We start from the raw sequence: 25,409 nt of genomic DNA on the forward strand, positions 1-25,409 counted from the left end.
CAGCATCCCGAGCGGTTTCTCCCAGGCTCGGGGACAGTGGTGCAGGACTGCAGGGACGTGGTTTACATCGCAGGGAGGACGGCTAAGCCATTCTTTGGAGTGGGCACAGTCTGTGTGGTCCCCCCTCTCCCTTCTGCTGGAAAAGTACAGTGCGTTTGCCGGGCGCGCAGGAACCGATATTACCCGGCACAAACCCGCGTGCATCCCAATGAGGGGGGAGGGGCTGACGGACACACCGCTCTGTAAATACTTCTTTATTAAGACATAAATATAAAGCTGAACAGGAAAGGAGCAATGACAGGGTAAACCGTGCCAGTACTGATCTGTATGGATGATCTTACGATGCTTGAACATCTGGTTCTGCTGCTGGCTTCCATAAAATCATCTTTAAAACCTACTCGGGTTATATCTCCATCAGCTGTTCGGTGCCCACAATGACTTCATTAACATGTTTGGCTGAAAAGAGAGAGGGAGGAAAAGAAGAGGAATTGAGTTTTGCAGCAGTGCTTCAGGCCTTGCATTTTTCAAATCTGCAACTTTAAAACAAATGAGAAAAGCAGAACTTGAACACAGATTTGCTGTCTTTCTTTGGACTCCAGCGTCTCTCCAACAGTATCCCACACACATGGCAAAAGCCTAAACAACTGACTAAACATCAGGAGGTTTCTCTAATGAGAGTTTTCACATGTACGTGTCACTACTAAACAAGAGAGGCCCGACAGAAGTCACAGCTGCTACTGACAGGTGTACATCCAGGTCGAGGCAAAGAACCATCGACATCCAACATGGAGATTGGACATAAAATTAAAGAATAGTAATCCTCTCCGGCCCTAAAGTGTGCTGCGTGCCCTCAAACTGCACAGAGGCTGGGGAGGAGAGGAGCTGCTCATCACTGGGGGACCATCACCAAGAAAGCATGAGACCGTCTCAGCAATCCCAACGCAACCCTGGCATCTTACAAAAAAGTGGGGTTTTTTTTGTTTTTTTGTTTTTTTTTTTTAATTTAAACCTGATTTCTCTCTCCTGGATTAAAAAAATCTGGGTGGAGCCTCTCCAAGTGTCTGCGTGAAGCAAGGTCTCTGAGCACAGTTATCATCTCTGAGGGTCACTGTGGACAGCCCACCTCAGACTCCCACCGAGAAAATTTGCTGGAGGAGCAATTTCTACAAGGTCACTCCTTTGCCTGTTCCCAGGAGCTCTGCACAGCCCCAGTGGACACATTAACGTGCCAGTTCCTGCCCCAACACTGTTAATGCACTGTACTGAAAGAGCCTTCCCTTTAAAATGCAAAAGCAGCTTCTCAGAGAAGGACTGCAAATAGGGGATCTAAAGCCAAAATAATAAAAACACGCAACTGAAAGCCCAGTGCCTAAAAACCCCAAGCGTGGGGCCTCAGAGCATGACATAAAGGTGGTGTGCTCAAAGTGGGTGTCCTCAGGGTACTGTGAGGGGAGGCTGTGAATCTAAATCGACTCCTATTCAGGTGGAGCTCAGGTGGTTTGACCCATGCCCCTGGGCACTCCATCTCTCCTCCTGCACATCAGGAATAACAACCGGCTCTGGAGCCTGGGATAAAGCATCAAGGCCTGTGAGGTGCTGGGATACACTGATGGAGGCTGTGTTGTCTCCCACACCTTACACAGCAGTGGGGGTGGATAGCCAAGGGTGATGGAAATAACGAGTTGTGTTTTATTTACCCACCTAAAACTCCTCCCCTCCAGGGAGTGGATTTTGCAAGGCTGCTGCAAAACAACAAACATGCCACCTTCGGCTAAATGAAGAAATTCCTGGCAATCCCCAAACTGGCCGGGCCAACACAATGCTTCTCTTGGTTTAAAATTCAAAACGCTACCTTTACACCATGCAAACCAGTGCTCCAGAAAAGGTCTGATCAAAAACTGCTCTATAAACTTCAAGGAGTTTTGGACTGTGGCAAGATAATTTCCCGCTACAACCCTAACCCCACCATCATACGGATCCTGCTGTCTCCTCAGCCTGGGGGACAGAGTTGGGTTAGCCACATGATCACCTTTCAGAGACCCTTTGTGAAGCCGAAAAAAAGGAGATCAAGGAGCTGCTTCTCACCTTCAGCATTAGATCGAGTTACTTGGTTCTTTGCTCAGGGTATTTCGCGACAACTGATAATTAATCCTGGAGCCTCGTGCTAACGTCTTGGAGCTCAAAGTTGGAACGTGAAGCCCAGTCTCCGGCACTTTGGGCAGGACGAGCAGAGGTGGATGCAGTGCTCAGGAAAATGAGGGACTGACTGTGCAAGTGCCAGGTGCAAGTGTGATGTAGGTAGCACCACACAACCTCTCCAGCACAGCTCTGCCAATAGCCCCAAGTCCAGCCTTCAGCGCCTCTCTCCTCCCGTCCTGGACCCCACACAGCTTTGCCAAGGTACCTCAAATCCAACCTGCAGCACTTCTTGCTGTAACATTCCTCACCCCCAACAACTTTCCCAATATATCTCAAACAGGCCCTGTAGCAACTCCTGTGACTCCATTCCTGAACCTCCTCCAAGCAGACTACCTATCATGTTGATTTCTCTGATGTGAATAAGACCCTGGCTACCATCCAGTGAGAGTAATTACGTTATGCCTCTGCAGATTAAACATGCCTTCATCTAGGCTTATAAAGAGCCATGTCAATTTATGGTTCTATATATAGGTTATCTGTAGCAATACTTTTTAACAAGAAACTTTTGGTTCCTTATTAAAGGAAGGTGGTACCAACTATTTGTATTTTGCACTGACATGCTTATAGCCGCCTTACAGTATCTTGCATTTTACGCCTGATGAGTTCAAAATGCTTTTTGAGAGTGGGCAAATAGAGCATTCCCATTTTATAGATGGGGAAACTCAGGCAGCAGTGAATTTAGGGAGTTTAAGTGGCCAAAGCCACGTGGGAAATCAGAGCATGCATTCCCTCATCTCCCATCCCTCTGCCTGTTTTGTCTCCTCCTTGATCCCTGTGGCCCGGATTCCCTGAAGCAGGCACACACAGCCTGCCTGGTATGTCACTGCTACCTCAGAGACTCACATGAAATCACCAAACTCATTTCTCCTTGTACAGGCTAAAAGAAAACACATGAATGTGCCTGCCTCAAATCCCCCAGAAAGTTTTTAAGCGATAAAGGGAATGGTTTTGCTAGAAACAAAGCCTGATTCCGCACCCCGAGGGGATGCGATAGGCAGATAAGGATTCACCCTGCTTCCCTCTTCCCTTCCCAAAGCCCTCCTTGCGGAGGGAAGGGAATTCAGACTCCACTGTGTGTGCCAGAGAGCCGAGCTGCGGATAGCGTTTCATTATCAGCCGTGGCTGCCAGTTGCCAGTGGCTCTGGCTGGTACCAGCAAGCTCAGTTCATGCAGAAACTCTGCCTGAAACTCTGGGGGAGGAGAGCGAAGTACCTCACATGCTTAGCTGTTCAGCTCCCTTCTCGTTCCCCAGCTCCCCATTAGGGATTTCTTACCAGGCTGCCTTTTATCTGACACTGGCAGGGTTACAGATGCATTCAGCTCACAGAGAAAGAAGAGGGATTAGAGAAAGGACTTTCAGAAAGCCTTAGAGTTGGACTCTGCAACCTTAAATCATGTTCAACTAGATCTTCTCAGATTGGGAGCATCTGGTGCTAAGCAAATCCAGAGCTGATCAACACATTCAACCTCCTGATTAGCACTTTCCTTCAACTTGCTGACGCAGCCCAGCCTGAAGTCAGCCTGGGTGCTTGAACTGAGTGTCCACGGAGATTTTGCTGAGCATAAATCAAAAACCTGTCACTCATTATATATGCGTTCCTGCTTTGGAAGACATTTGTTTACACATACTGTACACTAGCCCCTTAAAAACATATGCACAAGGGAAGGAGAGCTAGAAAGCTGGGAAGCAGTGCAGTTTTTGGTGCTTGGCTAAAAACAAATTGTAATGCAAATAAACAGAGGGGCGGAAATGACTGCGCAGCCCAGCACAAACCCCACCAGCAGGCCGGGGGCCGGGGACCCAGCGCTCCCCAGCCTTCCTGGCAGGTTCCTGCCAAGCTGCTTACAGAAAGGGGATGCCGGAGCATTCCTTTAAAAGCCATGTGAAAGCATCTCCTTGTTGTTTGCTCAATTAGCCCCAGACAGATTGCTGCTGCTGCTGCTGGTGGCAATGCTGGGTTGTAAAGGAGGAGGGGAAGGAGGGGAAAGGGAGGGAAAGAAAAAAAAAAAAAGAGAGAGAAAAAAAAAGGTTAGGGCCTAGGCCCAGGACCACCACGAAGTTCCAGCCCTCAGGGGCTCCAGAAAACGTTCAGTTTACTCACTCAATTACATACACTGTTTTATAAACCCTTTAAAATAAAATAGAAAACAGTCCCTGGCACAGAATTACTGCTCTATTATACAGCAGTGATGAAAGCCACTGCTGTGTATTTGCTCTCTTTAAAGCAAGAGATAGTTTAACTTAAAAAACTAGGCGGGGGGGAGGGGTGGCTGCAGAAATGCATGCACGAAAACACGCCGTGGGTGGTTCCTACCACATTCACCCAGGACAGAAAGGATCAGACAGTGGGAGAGAAGAGCAACTTGTCTCTGCAGTGATGGTTGGCCCTGAAAAAGCAGCCAGGTTGGGGGGGAGAGGAACTAAAGGGGCTTAAGGGGACAGGAAGCAGCTGAAGCTTGACTTTAGGAAGCTGGAGGGTGTTTTAAATTACATGTAGAGATAAAGAAGGGACACAGGTGATGGGGGCTGATTTGTTTGTATTTACAGAGCAGTGGGGCTTTCCAGTCAATGCCTGCTCTCTCCCCAGCCATGCTTACTTACACCATCAGGGGTGACCACGCTGTGGCCCCAAAGGCCAGGAGCATCTCACAGATTTCTCCCAAGCGCCACGTCAGCCCTGCTGTGCAGCCGTCACCCGAGTCTGAGGCTGCCTGGGAGCGACGCTCCCCGTGAGCAGGGTGCCCCAGCCCAGTGGTGGGATGCGCAACTCACCCCAGGGGTGAATGAGGCTGGTGACAGCTTCAGGCGGATCAGCTCTGGCCCGCAGCTGGGGCCTCCAGCCCACAGAACAGGCGGGCAGCAGAGATCTCACTCCTGCTTTCCACCCAACCCCAGCAACTGCCAGTGCACAGTGCCATGCTCACCTGGTCCAGCTGAGGCTTTTCTCATAGTTCAACCAGTATTAACCCCTTCACCCTCAAACCCATGTGGGGAACAGACGCGTCTTGGGAGTGTAAAGGTAAAGGCACAATGAATTCAGTGCCTGAAGAGAGATGAATTTACAGAATCACAGAATCATTAAGGGTGGAAAAGACCTTTAAGATCATCAAGTCCAAACATCAACCCAACACCACCATGCCTGCTAAACCATGTCCCGAAATGCCACGTCTACACATTTTTTGAATACTTCCAGTGATGGTGACTCCACCACTTCCCTGGGCAGCGTGTTCCAATGTTTGACCAGACTTACTGTGGCTTGGAGCAGATGGATGGGGGAGTGAAAGAGCTGGAGAGAGAGGTGTATGGCAAAATGATCAGTCAGGGTCTTGGGAGAAAGGTTAGTCAAAGGAAAAGGAGACCAAGAGCTGGGGGTGTGCCTAAGATAGCAAGCTCCTTCGGGAGGGGGACACACTAGGAGTCCTAGTATTGAGGCAGGGTCCTAGCAAAGTGTTTAAAGGGACTGCTGGATTCTACTGAGTGATGTGCTCCCACAGAGTATTGCCACCTCACAGTAAATGCAAGCAGGGATCTCAGAAACGTCAGTCTGAAAGGCTCTGTCCACGCTTCCTGCTAAGATGGCACAGATGCCATATTTGCCTGGACACTGCTGCCTGTTGTGCTGGATGCAAGTAGAGGTCCCTTTCCTTTCTCAGCATCCATTGGGGTGTTCTTCCTGGCTCTTTCATGTGGCTGAGCTCTAGCAGAGCACAAGTGGTTATTTTCTCTGCATGGAGCATGTAAAAATATTTCCACAAGGTTAGGAACTGCTGCCTTATGGGTAGACTTCACAATCAACATGCTGCGAATGTGGCAGCTCGTTTAACCCGCTCACTCAGGAAGCCTGAACTTCTCTGGCTGGGAATGACAGTATGCACAAGTGTGACAGTCCCCAGCAGCACAGGGGAGGACAAAGCGTCGCTGGATGCATATTCTGGGGAAGTGTTATGCCACTGCTAAGGCCAGAACTCATAAACCATTTTATACAGCTTGGAAAAGAGGCTTACTAGAATCAGCTAAAAAAGTAGTCACTGCATACTCACTGAAACAAAAATGACAACTATTTAAGAGATGCCTGTTTTAACTGCCAACTAATATCTTTGTCAGGTACACTCAGTAGTTGAACTACTTCAGGGGACAAATCATATGGACCTCTCAGTTTTGCTATGAATTTACACCATTCCTACATTATCTCCAGCTCATCTTGCACCCCAGTGCTCAACATACATGTGGGCATTGTTCAGTCTGTGTCTGTTCTTCACAAGCTTTTGTAACTCCCATCTGCACTGCAGCATGCTTTCTGATCCCGACCTTGTGTTAAGTGTTTTCAGTTCCTGAAGACTTCACCAGGAGGTACTCTGCATCTTGCAAAAGCAGATGCTTGAATGCAGCGAAAGCATCAGAAAGTCCCTCAGTTCCTTCCTGGCCCTATCCTGATAAATCTTGGCTGGGGCGAAGCATCCTCACAAGCAGTCACCCATTCAATGGTGGAGGTTTCATAAACTGTACGTGCCTTCAGAGGATGACATGAGAGAAAAATGTGCTCTTTGGCCCTCATTAAAATAAAACAACCTTGCTCTGTTTCATTGAGAAGTCCTAGGACTCCAAGCTTGGAACAGGACTTGGAAAATGACTGGAAACGGGAGCCAGCCCTTACTGGATATGTGCCTTTTTCAGTTCTTGTGAGAAACCACACAGTTTTGGCTACATGATAAGCCTCTGAGAAAAAAAAAAAAAATCTCAGTTTGCACATGTTCTCAGGAGGGCAGCTAAAAGCTCCAGAGACTCTGTCTGCAATGAGCACTCTCAACCAGGGAAGTGCAGGAGGAAGGCAGGGCTTCCCCCATGCCTGTATCCTGCTCTAGCGACCAGTGCAGCACTCGGCACAGAACCGCTTCCCTCCTGTGCCCAGAATGATCCTGCCCGGGCACGATGGTGGCATGGAAAGGGATGCATGCAGTCTGGTGCAAAGCAGTCAGGGGATGAGTGCCAGCTGGGAAATGGAGCATGGGACTGTTAGGCAAGGGGACTAGAAATAGCTGCTATGGTCAGACCAGAGGAGGATTCAGGTGGCTATCTGGGAATAACCAAATAAGAGAGAAAAACAAGAATCTCCATGGGACAAAGACTAGAGGAAAAAACAAAGAGAAGGCTGGGAATGGGATGAGTCTGGTCCTGGGACAAAGCCATAGCGGGGAGCGGTGAAGCTGGAACCAGGAAGAGGTAGGACACAGGTGATGTAGCTGGGGCCCAATGGCTGATGCTGGGGGCAGGAGCAGTAAGCCTACAGTAACTACAGCCTTCTTCTCCCACCACCAGGAATGGATCTCAGGGCTGCTGATGCCCATGGCATCCATGAAACCTCCTGGCAAAGAGTTTCTCTTGTCCCATTGCAGACCCAGCTCCCCTTAAGGAAGATGACCCACTACTATCAGTTCCCATCAGCTGAAGCAGCAGAAAGCTGTACAGTGGAGCTCAGGTTTCTGACACTGCTAATGATCCATGCAAGGGCCGACTTCATCCCGTATAATAAAACAGCTTTGGGGTTTTTTTAGTGGACTGAACCTTCCCACCCAACATTTACAAAGAAAGTGCTAAGGCTAAAATGTCAAGTCTGTAACAGCTAGGAAATGCCATATGTAACAGGCAACTTCAGCACTTAAGGTGGCCAGTCCAAATGAATGGGCCCATGATCGGAATCTCCGTGTCTCTCGGTCTCTGTAAAATAGAGGATCATACTGAGGAGGCAAAAATGAGGTTGTTAACAGTTGTGAAGCATTAAGATGACACATGTTGCAGAGAAGCCGTAGAAGGGAAGATCTTGTCTCTTACATAGTATACAGTAATTAAGATTTCAGACACAAACTGAAAAAAGACAGGAAAATGAGGAATATTGGAAACCCCCACATTCAGCAAGCACTACTCATGCTGGATGTTGACTGTGTCAGGGCACTAAGGAAAATAAAAATATACGGTGCCATAAAAACTGCACAGGAACAAGCACAGCAAATTTTTAGTCTAGAGCCTGATCACGGAGATATGCTACTACTAAGTATGTACCAGGATACCAAGCTAAGATTACATCAGCATCCTGAATGCTGGTATTTTTTCCCTTTCTGAATATATGCTTTGTGGCAACAACACTGCTGTAATGCACTTTTTGGGTGTGCAACGATTCAAGCTGTCCCCAAGCAATATTGGCTCCGTAATTCCCAATGCACATAAAACATCCCTGTCCCAACAACAACAGAAAAGAAGGCAAGTGATAAGGTGGCAAGTTTTATGTCAATTTTGCTAGTTCTATCCTATGTGTGTGTCTTTACCATCTCTGTTCTTGGTGTTGCTTTGAAGAAAGGTTAGGCTGCTTTACTGTGTATGCTTCTTCCTGGCTAACCTATACCAGATGTATAATGTACTCCCCGCTGAATGTGGCCTAGAGACGTCTTTGGGAACTGTACCCACTGACTCTAGGGCTCATCTGACTCCTCGACTAGCCCATCACCAGCACTCCCTCTCTCTAGTCCCACTTCAATAAGTACATGCTGCTTTTGAGCTCCTCTTTAAAAATAGGTTCATCAAAAAGTCTGGAGCATGATCCTAATAACTGTCTTTGAAACAGTGATTGAATGCTCTGTGCAATTAAGTTCTTTCAGAACTGCTGCCTGCCATTTCCTATCCCTTTAATAATTACGTCCTTTTTCTTAGGTACCAACATGTTTTTCAAACTGCTACCTGTGTGAGGTAGCTTTCACAAAGCCCATCTGTTAATTCTCTGCTAGCAAATTCCTTAAATTAAAGTATCAAAGAGGAAGGAAAGTGGATGCTTCCTAAGCATGGTAATAAAAGCAGTAGGAAGAGAATAGTATGGCTCTCGGGAGGCATGGCTTGCAAATCCGTAAGTTTTATTAAACTCCATACCTTGAATTTAACAAAGGCACTTAAAAGTACCATCTCTGGCCAGTGCTGTGATAGGGCTGAAGTCAATGCAGGACTGGGATGTCATTGCTGACAGTTACCTGCCCCCTCCTGTGTCTCTAACTTTCTTTTCAGTTTCAAAGTACTAGGCTGCATCTGATCTACCCCAGTAACCAGTGTTGGAGTGCTCCCTCTATTTAGGTGTCCAGATCTTTGCCAAGCCCCTTATTAAGTGATGAGGTCTCCCACCATGTCCCCAGGGAGATTATCCCACAGGCTACCAGACCACATCGTTAGGAAAACGTTCCAGATAGCCAACCTAAATTGTGTTTAATTCAATCCCATTACTCCCAGCTGTACCATTTGGACCACCCTAAATATGCCCATATTCTTCCGCTGAAGGAAGAAGATGAGAGCTGGTTTGAGTTACGTTTGCCTATCATTTGTGGTAGCTGTTCTCCTGCCATCCTCCTTGCATGGGACTGGAGCTCATTTTATGAAAGGAGGTCAGTGCACCACTGGCTCAAACAGCTCTTGTACCCTGAGCTGCCTGGGCAGTGTGGCCAGGACTCGTACGGCAGAGCAGGGAGCACACAGCCAGTTCTACAGCAAAGCCAACTGTGGGATTTGCTTGGGGCTGTGTAGGATGATTCAGGGATATTTCTACCTTTGATGAATTCTGGCTGATGCTTTGGAATAAGGGACTGCTGTATTTTTATAACGTTTCTGGGAAGGTGTATGCAGTTCTGCTGAGGAGGTTTCTACATGTAACTCCCAGACTAGGGTCAACAGCCAGCTGCTACCGCTTACATCTGCTGAAGTGTGATCAGCTTGCAACAAAAGGTGGCTCCAACCCAAGAGAACTAGTTTTTTTCTAACCTGGCCATGGAGGCTCGAGTTTGAAGAAGGAAAAGTTAACAAACAGAACAACACAGCCAAAGTCTTGATGAAAGGGGGAATATGGAAACAGACTTACAGGGCCACACCAAAAGCTTGGCACAAGATACAGGAAGTCTTGGGCAGGGAAAAGGAAGTCATGGCATGCTTTCACAGTGAAAAAGAGGGGCCCAGTTTACTACGGGACCAACCAAGGTCAGAAAAGACATGCTGGGCTGGAAAGACTCCGCGGTTCAGGAAATAAGTCATGAACTTCGCAGACAGAACCCAGACCACTGAGGAGAACCTGACCCCCAGCCCAAAGAAATTCCAGAATCATTAGGAAACTGAGGCAGGGAAATGAACTGAGGCTTTATTATTTTCTCCTGCTCAGCATAATGGCGTATTCATAATCTACCTGAACGTGTCTGTGCTAACACCGATCATACGTTTCCAAACAAGAGGGCCCACAGACTCATTGAGAAGTGGGTTTAAGCTTTGGAGAGGTGAGCAGTAGACTCTACAAGAATAGGCAAATGAACCATGGGTTACAGCTCCATTACTGTCCCTGCAAATACATCTACAGACTCTGAAAAATATTCAGACAAGGATGACAAGGACAATCAAGATGACAGAACGGTTTCCATACTAAAGTTAACTAGACTAGGATCTGCACCCTGAAGAGACTACTGAAGCAGATGTCAGCAAGGTCAAAGGGTGATTATTTCTGTTTGATATAATCTACTGAAGAAATCAAACATATTACTATTTCCTAAAATACAGCTAAATCAACACCTCATCTCCTCATAGTTCACGCTGCAGGTTAACAACCAAATACGACCTGATTCTGCTCTCCTAGTGATTCATGCAGATGTGTAGATGTGACACTTAGGGACATGGTTTAGTGGTGGATTTGGCGGTGTTAGGTTAATGGTCAGACTCAATGACCTTAAAGGTCCTTTCCAACCTAAATGATTCTATGAGTCTATGCTCAGGGGAGGACACAGATGGAGCAACATGAATAATGCAAATCTTCAGTGACAGGGGGGCAATGAACCCCACAAGGGCCACTGATTCAGACTGATGTGATGGGCAAAGCCATGAGTAGGCACACATTCTGCTAAGGAATGTTCCTGCACAGGAACCAAGACCACAGCACACAGAACACTCACTGGGTGTTTCCTACAGAGACTTGCAACTGCAAGATCAATACTTTGTTTCCACACATCTTTTTTACTTTTAGTTTCAATATAAAGGAAGATTTGTCATATGCATAGCTGACAATACGTTACACTATACTATGTTAAGTGCAAACCCTGCTCTGTGTCAGGACACTTACAACTGGGAATACACCCATAAAGACAAAGCGAGCAAACAAATCCTGATCTGTCTAAATAACTTCACATGGAGCCTGCAAAGGAACTCACTTTTGTCCTCGGTCCACACCCTAGAGTAGGGATCTGCCAAACCCCAACTATAAATATTCATTAAAAAGCCCTCTGCTTGGGATGCAGTCACTGAGACAGCCATTTCCTGCCCATTATCTCTCAGGGCAGGAAATCAACAGTTCCACTCAGGCGGTTACCACCGAGAGCTCTCGCCCCGCACACTTCCACTGGATAGCTTAACTTTGCCCAAAGAAGGGCCACATAGTTGTAACCTCTCTGAAGCCTCAAAATAGCATTTTATAGCAGTAAAGCAGATCTGAATGTAGCTGCCCTTGTATTTAGTACAAAGCACAGCAGTTCCTAGTACAATATTCCACCTTGAGCTTTTGCTCGGAGGAAGGTGAATGGGAGCGTGCTGGCACCATGGGTTGGCAGCATCTACAAAGAGAAGGATGTCTGTGTGATCAATAATTTGACTGCATTGCCCCTGACACTGACAAAGATTACTAGTCAAAATAATGGCTGCTTCTGCTGAGGACAACTTCAGGCTGATCTAATTGTGGTCTCTGGGAAAAGACTGTCTCAGCACCCAATCTTGTTCTTTGCAACAACAAAAACAGAGCTTTTCTGCCAGCTTCAGAGGAGCAAGTCCCTGAACTATTCTTATGCCAAGAAGCTGTACTTTCCATGAAAAACAAATCTTAGTATTATAGGACACCACACTGCAGAACTACCACTGTTTATTGGCATTTCATGAAGAAGCAGGAGTAAAACCTCGAGGAAGAAATTCTGAAAATGATTACAAATGCACTGTAAATACAGCTCCTCTACTTACCTTTGGTTTCCAGCCTCTGATCGCTTCCAATCAAACAGTCTTTGATGTCTGCACCCTTCTCTATCACAGCGTTATGACAAATAACACTGCCCTGAAGACAGCACCTACAACATAAACACAAAGTAAAGCAAGAAAATAATTTAAAATGACAGGTACAAAACAAAGGTAGTCACTAGAATATCTAATAAGCCTGTGACACGATCCTGTAAGTAGGTTAAGTTCTGCTCTTTTCTCAAAAGCTCCACTATTCTTCTCCTGGTCCTCACACCCAGTTGCTGCAAAAACTGAAATGCCAGCTGTCAGAATGGGTTTGCAAAAAAGGGTTTCCAGTTTTACCTCTTGTTAGAACAGCTTTCCTCTACATTTCCTTAACAGAATAAATACTGCCAGAGGATTTCACAGACAGGACACCAGCCTGGGACTTGGGACCTGGATCAAGTCTCATATCTTCCAAAGACAGTTTGGGTAACTGTGGGGGTGGCTTCTCTGCTCAGCTCCCCAGTTAAAAAGAGGAACAGCAGCCCAGTCCTTCCCTGCAGATTTTCATGAGAAGTTTCGTATGTTCCAGCTTGTGAGACACTAAGAAAGGGTGGCAAGAAAGGGCAGATCAGTACCTCAGCTGGCTGGCTTTGTTCATGTTATATTCAAGCACCCAAACATGATTACTCTGCAGTACTAAACCAATGAAACCCACACCGGACCTGCTCCACCTGCCTTGGGTATCTTCACACTCATGTAGCCTTTGACACCACAAAGCCTGAAATACTACATAGGATGTATGACTTCAGCAAAGGTCACCTTTTTCCAAAATGTATTTGAATCTATGACAACCAGCTTTCAAATCTGCTGATCTGGTTGTCCAGATAGGAGAGAAGTTTAGAGTCCAAGTGCTGGCTTTGTAACTCCTCTGCTGAGGGATGCTGAGTTACTGCATTGGCCTGAGCCCCTCCATGCAGTAAAATGGGAGTTGTGAATCTTTACTAGTATCTGTGATGTGTCCTGAAATGCTGTTCATTCAGCATCATGAGTAGCGTTAAATGGTATTAAGCGTAATTTCTTTAAAAGCTACAGAGAAAAAAACATAGCTATGATGCAAATGATTTGTCTCCCTATTTTCACATGTGCAAAGATAGGCAAAAGTAATGGAAGGACAGAAAATTCAAAGGCACCCAGCTAAGAAGTGACTAAAAATACTAAGTCTAGCACACATCAAACCCAGCTGACTGGGAAGAAGGTATAAGAGATACATAACCCCAGAGAGATGCAGGTAGTCTGCTCCCCCATATTAATCCTACTGTGAACCACGGCATTTCATATCTTCTCCCCAGCATTTCTGCTAATACTAATTACAATAATTGTGGATATTCTTGCTACCCTCAGTTGAGCAGCTGATCTCTGTCCGAAGTTTTTGGCTTCAGTGACTTTCTGCATGGCAGGTTCCACAGTTTAATAACCTGCAGCCATTGCCCACCTCGATCATGGGTGTCACCACTACTCATTGCACTAGTGAAACACAGCTGCACTGCACCATCAGGCTGGCCCATGGACAGAATTGTTACTTTGGAGTCTGAACTACCAGCATAGAGGGGTTCTGGTATCAGGTCAAAGCCCTGAGCCTCAATTCTGCACTGACTGGAGAGCTAGCCAGCTGTGGTCCTCAGGAAAATAGAGAAACATCAATCCTCACTCAAGGCCGCTGATCCTAAAATTAATTCCTAGTATTTTCCAGCTCACACATCAGTATTATCCAGTATACAGAATTTGCCATTAAACATATTACAGTTCTGTCACTTGTGTGAGTCAGAGCAGAAACCATCTGCCCCACAAAACCAGCATTAATTCTGCAGGAGTAAAAGCAATAAAAGCAGACCTCAGCCGCAGTGGTTAGCAGTTACAACCCCCCTTGAACAGACTATGTCCTCCAAACAATTATTCTTTTAACTCATTTACCCCCTCCTTTGACCTATAAGGAGGCAATATGAGCAATTATGCTACAAGTAACCAGCTCAGGTTGCCTTGGCAAGGTTTTTACTAACATGTTAATAAGATAAAAAGCGGCAAAGATACACAGCAGACCCCTGCCTGCCTTTGCTCTCACACTGTCACGATCTGCTTCCTTTCCAGTAGCTTCGTGTGCCCGCGCAGTGGCTCAGGCCATCATCTTGCGCAACAGCGGTCACTGAGAGCGAGAGCACTTGGCATTTGCAGCTGGGCTAGGGAATGAATCGGTGGAGGGAGGACTGCCCGCTGCTGCCATCCTGACTTGGCTTTCAATAGGACCAGCAAAGGCAATGGGAGAGGTTGCTCATTTCCCACTGAAATGGCTCCCATCCAAAATGCACACTCCAAAATACCTCCTCCTCCATCGCTTCGAGCCAGTCAGAGGTGAGCCTTCCCCTGCAAACTTTTAGGTTCCCACCATCTATCGCTTCTGAGCACGAGCGCAGCTGTGAGTACAATACACCTCTTGGCATTACCCTCACACAGGAGGATATTCCCCAACAGAGAAGGGATTTAAGCTATCGGTCTGGAGTTCAGGCTGGAGAATACTTGGATGTGTGTTCAGAGCCTACTTGGGGATAGTTTTTCAACTCCCGGAGAAAGAATAGCATTGTAACCAAGAAACTGCTGATGACATTAACATCAAAGATATGGGGGGTTCCTGCCAAACCATTTGTTGGGAGGGAGAGGCCAGGGAACCAAGATGAACTTGTCTGTGCCAGGTGCTCGCAAACCAACCCTTCCCCAGTGCCAGGGTAAAACAAAACCCAAGAACGCCGCCACCCCAGGAGTTTCTTAAAACTTATAAACCCAACCAACTGCAGAAGTTTTAAAACCATACTCAATGCTCAGATTACCCCAATCACACAAACCAGCAGCGAATCGGCTTTTATTGCTCAAGTGGAACAAAACTTCAAGAGATAAAAACACAATTTGTGGGTGTTCCCTTCACCCGCTGACAGATGTAACACAGCCATTTTGAAACCACTTGTAAACGCCTTTTTTTTAAAAAAAAAGTATGTTATAAAGCCTGCCAAGAGGAGTATTTTGTGTGTTTATTTAATTTTTACTATTTTTTTAAGTCAAAGAGTAAGGAATAAAGTTTTATTCTCTTATAGGGTAAATATCACATCTGAGGGCACTTTGCTGTATTCTCCTTGGCTAAACAGACACCGTGGTTCCTGCCTTGCTTAACAATTAGGTGCTATTAGTCCTCAAAGGTGCTCTGACAGCATCCAGCTTCATCGACACTGTTGTGTGTGTGCATACGTGCACATTTGATGTACTGCTTTGTAATGCAAACCATATTTTTTTCCCCCAGAAAATGTAGTATATTTTTAAACTTTTCAGTACGGTGAAAATGGATATCTTCTGACCTTAAAATCCAAAGAGCATGTTCAAACCCACAAGAGGAACTAATTTGGGGCATTTGATTTACGGCTGAAATTTCAATTTGAATTTGTGTTAAGTGTAATCACAAACTGAAAGTCTGGCAGCTGGGTGTTTTTCAGAAAATAAATAAAAATATTCAGTGCGCGTCTGCATTCTAGAGAGAGCATTTTACAAGCCCAGTCCTGTAGTGGGAACAGATGTAGCTAAGACATTAATTTGTTATACAGGTACAACATGCAAATGGAAGCATATGCGAGAGAGTGTGCATGTACGCCTGTGTCTGTGCACGCATGCATGCGTGTATGTTACGCGCCTGTATCTGAGAGACAGAGAGGCTGACTTTGGGGTTGTTTTTTTTGAAAGTGAGAGAACAAGAGCAAAAGGAGTAGTGGCCAAGGAGGCATGGGGGGATTACAAGGATTTAGGTCTTTAAACTGCAGACCACCTAACAAGATCACTCTGAAATGTCACTAATTTCAGTTAAGGCCACAGACCTCCCTTCTTCTGCCCTCCCTCTCTCCCCCATTGTAAACAACTAATCCCAGCAGAAAACAACAGAGAGCAAAATGTACACACATTCTGCAACATTCCAGGTCCTTCTTTATCTTTTATTTATTTTTCTAAAAGGTCAGTGTATGTATGGAGGGAGGGGGGAGGGGAAGAAAGCCAAAAAACCTCAAGTCCATCTCTTGTGTGGGCTTGAAGGAAGCTGGGAGAAAGCAAAGTCCAAGAGCATACAATATGGAGCTTTTATAGCACAGCAATTCCTGGACTCAGCTTACTTTCCCCTCCCTCTATTTGTGGCAAAGTCACATAGCTTTAAACCAAAGGACAGGGTGGTCGATTACATCTGAAAGAAATGTAAAGAATCGAGAAAGAATTCCATCTCCTGTCGAAATTATAAATAAGGAAGTATTAGTCCCAGAGACAGGCTGATTTATGCAGCCCTGGAACTGCTGACTTCCAGCCTGAGTATCAGTCTATAAATCAAACCCTTAAATCAAGTGTGTCAATCGCTGCAGCACTGCGATACTTAGGAAAAGCAAGGCACCTACCACTGAAAGCAGGAAGATTGCCAGGGGACTGAGGTGCTGTACCCTTCTTAATTTTCAAAAGTGTAAATCTGAGATCAAACATCCTCTGGGGGAACGGGAAATCAAAATACGCAGTGCTCAGCACACCGGGAGCAGGCTGCAGGAGTCCAAGACACAACCCCCTAATTACAGGCTACCCACTGATTATTTAGGACTCTGTGATTAAAGTGATGAACGCTCCTGGGAGAAAGGGGCTTAAGTAACTGAGGTCAAGACCTCAACTGCAGCTCTCGCCCTAGTTGTGCAAGCTTAGGAAGGTATGAATGTCACAGGTTTGCCTTACAGCAAATCTCCTGAAATGCCAGTGGAAGCTATCCAGGTCTGCTGGTTTAATCCAATTGTGCCAAAACCCCAACATAATCTCTGTTGGGCAGCAAAGCAAATGAGGTGTCTAAAATGCTCCGCTTAAAACTATACACTCATGAAGAAGAAAGATTCTGGAGCACAAAGCTTAGGACAGCCTGTTGGTAATGCTCCGCCATGCCAAGAAGTCGGGTCTCTTGCTCCTCCAGATGAGCTACGAAATGGAGAGACTGATTCAGGAGTTAAAAGCAAAGGGTGACATGCCTCAGCAGCTACTTTGCTGACTGAGGGGTAACAGCTGTGGATTCCCCTGGGAGCAACATCCCATTCTGTCCTGACCAAGAAGATAACAGCCACAACAGGCACCTTAATAATGCTGAGAGGTGGCAAGGAGGTAGGTAGAGAGCTCTAAAACCTACCAGCAACCCCTCAAGGAATCCCCCATCAGCTAGTGAGTTGGTGGCTGGGACACACGATCACAGGGATGAGGTGCAAAGACAATGGGAAACCAGGAAAGAGGTAAAAAGACTACTAGGAAACCTTAGAACCCAAAATGTTGCCTTCACCAACATGCTTTACACACCAATACATTTTTACACCAACATGCTTTTAAACACTAACAAGGGAACTCAGGGCACTGTGAACCTCATGTTATACACTCAAGTAAATACCAAAGACTACAATAGATGCCAGCAGTACATGCTATAATTTATAGATACATTTCAAAGCAAGCATTCTTAAGTGAATTTGGGCTTTGATCTCCTGTTTTTCCCCTTGGGGGTAACAAAAACATTCTACCAACCCCCCTAAATTCTTCACCCATCTCTGAGGGTGTTTTCACTAAGGAACTTGTTTCATGTCTCTTTTCTAGCCAAGCTCATCACTGTGGTATGGCTCCTTTACACTTCTTCCCCACACCCTAAACTTTGCATTACATATTGCATATACTTGCCAACACTCGTATTTTCCAGTGAAAGTTCAACTGACCTTAAAGGATTGCCTCAAACCTACCTTAATGTGTTTTATTAAGTGAAACTTAGGCTGCCGGGGGAGGTCACCTGGAAGGTTGTACTTCACCTCTGAAACTTCAGTTAAATCCAGCTGATTTTGGAACAAAAAAATTGGTGGCCTTTTATGTAGTTGCAAGTTTGGTTTTGTACCCTTCAGTGAAAGTACACTGCAAGGAGTTCTACACCAAGAAACCCCACATGCAGGAAAACTGACTCTCTCTTGCAGAGTGGGAGGGCCATGTCCTGCATGATTTTACAGCCACTCAGCTGATGCCTGGGAAAAGCTATCAACGTTGATGTTAAGGTAACAAAGCAGAAAAATTGTATGTTCACTCTCATCTGTGGGTTTGTCTTACTTGCTTGCTAGCTGGCACAGTCAGACTGAGCAGGGTAGCTGGTACACACAGTAGAAAGACACTTTCTCTGGGGCTTTTCAAGGGCAATTCTGGGTTGAGCGCTGTAGCCACTCATAGGTTAAATCAGCTTTCATATCATATAGGCTAGATTAACAAGGAAAAGAATCTTCTAAATGTCACACTTACAAACAAAGCCTGGCTTCTGATAGCCAAGTTGAACTTGTTCAATCCCACAGTCACCTTAGGGACGTACAGGCATGATTCTGGCACAAGGTGAGAATTTCTTCCTCCTCCATACTCAGGTTGGGGTAGATTTTCAAGAGCACTGGAGACACTCACATCCACACTCCTACCCAAACCCAACAGCAATCAGCTGCTTGTGAAAAATCTCCATACCCCTCTTCGATTAGACCCATGTGGCTAGCAGGAGGCAGAAGCTTATTTATAGCTCTGCGGTCAGACATAACTCCAGCCACCTGAAGAAGCAGATCAGCAGAATGAGAGGAGATGTTTTAAAATGCCACTTTTCAGAGCCGATCCGTGCCTTAAGTCCAACATTTCATGTACAAGATGTTTGGAAAATTGGGAAGAGCTCCCTGCACTATCAGGGAAACATCTGTATCTGAGATTAAAGAACAGGTGATTTATTTAAGACAGATTGATGTACCAGGAAGCTAGCCAGAAGAAAACTGTGGGGTTTTTTTTTTTGAGGAGCTGCTAGTAATAATGAGTAATATTCACAAGATAACAAGTACTATATGAGAAATATCCTAAATACATTAGATATAGCAGAATTTGACTTCAGTTGAAAGTAACTGAAAACTAGCCCTGCAAGTAGCTCAACTGCTTTCTGCTCACTGGCTTCCTAGTTTGCCCTCTCTTCTTCAATTTGTCTTCCTGAAGGCAAACTCTGTCAGCCAGAGATTTTCTCTGTTCAGTATCTCATACAGCATGTGCATTGAATTAAACAGTAGAATGAAAATTATGGTCCCTGACCAAAAAATTTACAGTATAAAACCAAGCGGTGTGACAGAAAGGACAGAATGTAATTGCTACATAATCAAGAGAAATAAGAGCCCTTTTTACAAGCAAGACTATACCTAGCTTTCTTCATATATTCATGCTTATCCATATCCATAATATACTTTATTCCTATGCACATTTTATCCATATATTTAAGATGAGCATGTGCTTTTTCTGAATCAAGTTCTTTTCATGTGCTTTCTGTGATATCTATTCTAAACTCGCTCTTTCTAAGGCTAGCATAGGGCAGGGGGGCAATTGGTGGTGTGAGACAAAGTGTCCAGAAAACAACAGCCATCTTAAAAAATGGTTAAAGATACAAAATGTTGGGAATCCCAGCATAAGCAAAGCTTTATTTCCAGCTTTGCAAGCTATGGTGCTGGAAATAACTTCATCTACTCATTCCTTCTCATGAGGGAATGTGCTGTAAAATATATTTTACAATTTCAACAAATGTTGCCTTGGCAATAGGATTATTCCTTTGTACTGCCATTATCCAAGGGGAAAAAGACCACTTATGCACTGAACCCCTATAAACGCTCAATTCCATCCTGGTTTTAATTAGAACTTTCTTCAAACCACTGACTGTTTCTACATCAGGTGCTGATTTGGCACTATTGAGGAAACAACCAATAAACTTCACAATCAATCTGCAGTTAGTAGTCAATCCAGCCTGGCTTGCTTGTTGTTTTCTTCCTTTGTACATTTTCTCATAGAAAGCAGCAATAAATTGGAGACATGTGGTAAACTAGAGTAGCCTTTAACCAGTCACACGTGGTCTCTCTCCAGTCCTCTCACTGAGTAACGTTACAGCATGTATGCCATCTACTTTCACACAGGTAGCTGGAACACCCTTAACAAAATCCAACAAATAACTTACTGCCTTCATATGACCAAACAAGGAAGATGCTAGTTTTGGCTGACATAACATTTTTGGTGACAGTCATCCCTCCACAAATCTGTTACTTTAGTCCTTCATACAAATTTTTAGTCCAGCTTATTCTTTCTGCCCAGCGATTCAGAACTCCCCAAGGTTGTTCATATCTCCTCGTGGGACTTGTCCAACTTCCCTCCTGTCCTCAATATTCATGTCACCTCCCTGCAGTTCTAGTTTTCGTAATCGCAGTGCTCGGCGTCACCTCCCTTGCATTCCAAGTTCCCTGATGCTGCAACACTGCAGTTTGCTCCCATCATGTGCATCCTGACCCAAAACATATCCACTTCTCTTTCTAGCCCCTTCCCTTTCCAAAAGGTAACCTCAGCAGTGTGTCATATGGAGAATTTCACCAGTTCTTGTTGGGTAGTATGTTTTTATGTAGTTCCAACAACGTGCTATAAGCTTTACAAACACAACAAGGAGAGAAGGTTAGTGTTCAATAGTTCCTGCCCCTACACACACACACAATAACTTAAGTCCCATCTGCAATCCCAGCCTTACAGTTCCTGACCTGAGACTGCCCACTGCATCAGGCTATCTGGCAACTATCTGCTGCAAACTCCTTTCTGGAAAGAGCCCTCTCCTTCTCCCACTGCTATTCACAGTTTGGGATACAGCTTGAGGGGTTTAAGGGTGAGGAATCTTTTGAGACATCACATCAAAGCATATCCATATGATGGACACCAGGATAAAGACACCGTTGTACAATCAAAGGCGAAACCTTACAGACTTCTGCAAGATTAACCCAGAGAACTGTGAAATGTCAGCAGTGCAAATGCCAAAGGAAGGCAGTACCCGCTCTTCAGACTGCGCGATTCTACATCCCACAAATTACACCTGTGCTGGCAAGCCCCTGTGCCACATGAGGCATATTGACCACACACTGTAAAACAGTCAGGAGTGGAGGTGTGTGTCTCTACATCAGAAATGGAAATAGGGAGACTAAAATGAACATTGGAAGAGCTTTCCAATGTGGTCAATAGACCTAGAGTTGTTCATGATTTTCAAAGAACATCATCTTTTAAAGTCAACAGCTGCTGAGTTCAACTCAGCAGGTACTGCCTAAAATTCTCTGACCTGTGCCAGGCAGATGACCAGACATTTCATTTATCTTTTCCATTGTCAAAAAATTATCATCCCCAGTGAGCAGTTTTTCTGATAAAATTATAGGTAAGGCAGTTTGAGCTTCCTTGGTTACTCTGTGAAGATCTGGTACATCCTAGCTGTGAAGGTGAAATCTTGATGCAAATCTTGAGTCATTTGCATCTTACTGTCACCCCAGTGCAATTAGACAATTCCTGCTCCCAGAAGCTAACAAACTAAGTAAAACTACAAGCCTGTGAAAAATAAAGCCAGTGTTTGAAAAAAACCCAACAAACCATCCACCAACTGCCAAAACAAAAGCCAAAACAGGAAACTGAAATCATCCATCCATATCTGGGTCTCATTTCAAGGAAGGTAAGTGTACCTGAGTATACCAAATGAAACACAGTTATCTGCTCAGGTCAGCATAATTAGTTGTGAAATTGTCTGCAAGCCCCAACAGCAGTAATTTCTGTTCTATGAAGATATCAAGGTGGAGTTAATGTATCAGAGACATCACTTTCCATTTGCAAATGGCACAGTCTCCCTACATAACCAGCTTCAGCCAGTCTGCTAGTGTTACAGACTGCTCCTTTGGAAGCAGGCTATAACAAGGGGACTCCTGCACCAAAGATATTGGAATCCAGGGATGCTGCTGTACTGCACCACCTCTAATGCAAACAGAACAAACAGAAGGGGAAGCCCCAAGATACTATAGAGGCTGAGGACACCTATAGTTACTGCAGGAGCATTCAGATCATACAAAGTTTTCAAGTGACCTATAATTTCAGCTTGATTAGTAGATTTTCTCCAACTACGTAACTCAGTGCAGTCATTTGTCACTGAGCTCTGGGGAGCTGTCCAGAGGGAAACAAGAATCATTTCCCCGCTGCAGCCTGTCACCTGGGCAGGCAGCATCTCTCAGCACTTGCACTGTTGTATAAATTACATCCCTCCCAGCTTGGTCAAGTATGTCCATCATTCAGCACATATGTAATCTTCACTATTTCATTGTCTCATTGATGGAAGAATTAGCCGCACAGTGGGAAACAAATTAAGAAAGGACTACCAATTATTTTGCCTGTGTTACTAACTTCTTTAATCCCCTGTAATCTCTTCTAAGGGGGGATTCCTATCTACTCAAATCACTTCACAGGAGACATATACAACATACAGAAGCCCTACACACCAGGGAAAATAAAAAACCCAGCTACTTGTTCTCCAGAGTATCAAACACACCGGCCATCACTGAAGAATGGATCATAATTTGCAAACAGTATGCAATGGCACTGTCCAAGTGAACCCCAGTTTATCGATCCATTCAGTTGGGAAGGTCATCATCATCTAGGTCGTAACCTCTGTTTCTTCAATAAGGAGCCAACCGCAGCCTAACAACAGGAATCTAGTTTTGTTCTAAGCACCTTGTGGTGTTCCCATCTGCCCAGAAAGAATCTGTTTATCCATTTCAGAAGCTGGTATCAAATGTAGTGAGGTTATTCAAAACCTTTTTCTGGTTTGGAGATGTAATTTGTGGATTTTGAAGCTGCAGGAACCATGGCACAGGATTCTCAATTCACATTAGAGGAAAACCATCAAGAGATAAAACTGTTTAATCTGTTTTTTGTTTGTTTGTTTCACAGAATCATAGAATAGTTTGTGTTGGAAGGGACCTTTAAAGGTCAGCTAGTTCAATGCCCTGCAATGAGCAGGGACAACTTGAACTAGACCAGGTTGCTAGAGCCCCGTCCAACCTGACCTTGACTACTTCCAAGGATGGGGCATCTACCACCTCTCTGGGCAACCTGTGCCAGTGTTTCACCTCCCTCATTGTGAAAAATGTCTTCCCTATATCAAGTCTAAATCTGCCCTCTTTTAGTTTAAAACCATTACCCCTTGTCCTATCACTACAGGCCCTGCTAGAAAGTCTGTCCCCATCTTTCTTATAAGCCCCCTTTAAGTATTGGAAGGCGGCAGTAAGGTCTCCCCAGTTTGGTTTTTTGTTTTGTTTTATTTTTTCCCTATGTCGACATAGTGAACTGAAGCTGCTGATCACTTTTGCAGCTGAGGGGAAAAAAAAAAAGAAAAAAAAGGGAAGATTCAACCCAGAGAAGCTAGAGGTGATCTAAGTGGTACGGAAATTACCAAGGCAGTGCCGTGTATAATCATAGCTCTTGATAAATGAACTTAGAATGCAGAGCAATTTTTGCATTTGGTTGTTCCCAGTCTCCCGACTTTCAGAAATTATTTAACTGACCTTTCTTTCTTCTCTGGGTTATCTAAACAGCTTTGTCTTTTCCATAATATGTGCCCTAGTACAGTGTTCTCAGCCTACTGCTTCAAGTTGGTATTATTGCAATGAACACTGCTGGGACGAGCCTTCAGTTAACACTCACATCTGACTAGGGCATTCATATAGTAGTCCATTAGTTTGGTTGAGCTGCTCATGTCAGCATTAAAATGTATATTCTTTAAATTACACAGTTTTTATCTACTTCTCAGTGCAATTCCAGAAGTTTCTAATATACAGTACCTTAGATGGTGTTAAAATTGGCTTATTTTTTGGACATTTGCCATGCAAGAAAAAATGAGTTAGATCTGCTAAGGCACTTTATTATGCTCATTTTGACCCATAACAGCCAACATATACTGACTTTCCAATTAAAGTCCAAGATGTTTTCTGAAGTCAGTGATTAGATAAAGCCTGAGTTATTTTAGAGACACTTGGGAGAAAAGATGTTTGTAAAGAAAAGTTGTCCATTGTGGGCAGTTTAAAGCAAAACCACATATCATTTATCCACCTGTTGCAAATGTATCCATCAACATGTGTAAGAATAATTAGCATTTTAATAAAAATCTATCAAATTTAATCAAAGTCATGAAAGAAGGTCAAAATACATAGAAATTCTTCACTAAGGTACAAGCAAGACTTCTTTCAACAAAACTCAGCTATTAGAATATTTCTGTATCTCACTACCTGTGTGTATGCATGACTTCATACCCCTCTAATCTTAAGACCTACCATGAGGCAATAAGAAATACTTGATCAGCTCAATATTTGTGCAGATCTACACAATATTAATTACAATATGCTTTGAAATAAAGCTCCATGGTCTATGATTTTACTTCTGGCTGGAGAGGAATAATTACAAATTTGAGTCCAGCGCATCAGTGTGCAGTAACCATAGAGCAGCTAAGGATGTAAACCCCTGGGACTGAGGTTTTTCACTCAGTGGTGGCTACATTGTTTTCACTGAGAGTGACCAGGAATGATATTGTTTTCCAGAAATTCACAAAAATGTTACCCCAAAAGTTATTTTACCTCTTAAAAAAAACCCAAAAAAACACCACCATCTTTATGATGCTTGTGGAATTTTGTGGAATGCTTAAGCTAACAACTCTGAGCTCAAGTTAGGATTTAGAAGAGAATAATACCATATACCAATGCAGACAAACACAAGCTGATTTGCGACTCTTCATAAAAATAGCACTATTTATACACTTAGCTGCCTCTGTGATTTAATGATAGAGCCGCTCACCTCATATGCAAAACTATACCATTATGACTGTGGCATCAATTCATTAATCAAAATGACAGAGGGTCTCATGATCAAACAAGAGAGGTTCTGGTACTTCTTATGACAGCAGTGCTTGTGATACAGCCATACTGGATCCATTTGCGATTGAACTGGAAACCAGCTATTTTCTATACTCAACAGAATTCTGATTTATGATGTGCTTGAAATTACTGTGGATTTCTATTAAAGACAAACACTTGGCAGTAAGGTACCATACTTACCTGTAATTGAGTTATGTAACAGTAGTATCCTCCGTAGACCCCACATCCTTTGGGGTTTTTTGTTTTTCAGATATGCAACTTTCAGAGCCAGCTTGGCATTTTTTAAGAGTTTGGCCTTTTTCCTGAGGCCCTAAGCAAACCTCAAGCCATGAAGGAGCCGGGAATTTATACAGGCCTGCACAGACTCAATCAGCAGTTTCCTT

The 25,409-nt window shown here is 44.5% G+C and overlaps 1 protein-coding gene across 1 annotated transcript in view; it reads right to left on the reverse strand.

The window, feature by feature from the left end:
* Positions 1-403: 403 nt before the first annotated feature.
* The window catches only part of EIF2B3 (eukaryotic translation initiation factor 2B subunit gamma), a gene marked incomplete at both ends in the record, with an annotated part of 102,100 nt that continues 77,094 nt past the window's right edge, over positions 404-25,409 (reverse strand). The window contains 2 exons of the mRNA XM_082002712.1: positions 404-456; positions 12,212-12,315. Coding sequence (XP_081858838.1) covers positions 404-456; positions 12,212-12,315 — 157 coding nt within the window. The remainder of the gene's footprint in view (positions 457-12,211; positions 12,316-25,409) is intronic.

The sequence above is a fragment of the Phaethon aethereus genome (genome assembly GCF_964289735.1).
Source record: "Phaethon aethereus genome assembly, chromosome: 8".
Taxonomy (NCBI): Eukaryota; Metazoa; Chordata; class Aves; order Phaethontiformes; family Phaethontidae; genus Phaethon; species Phaethon aethereus.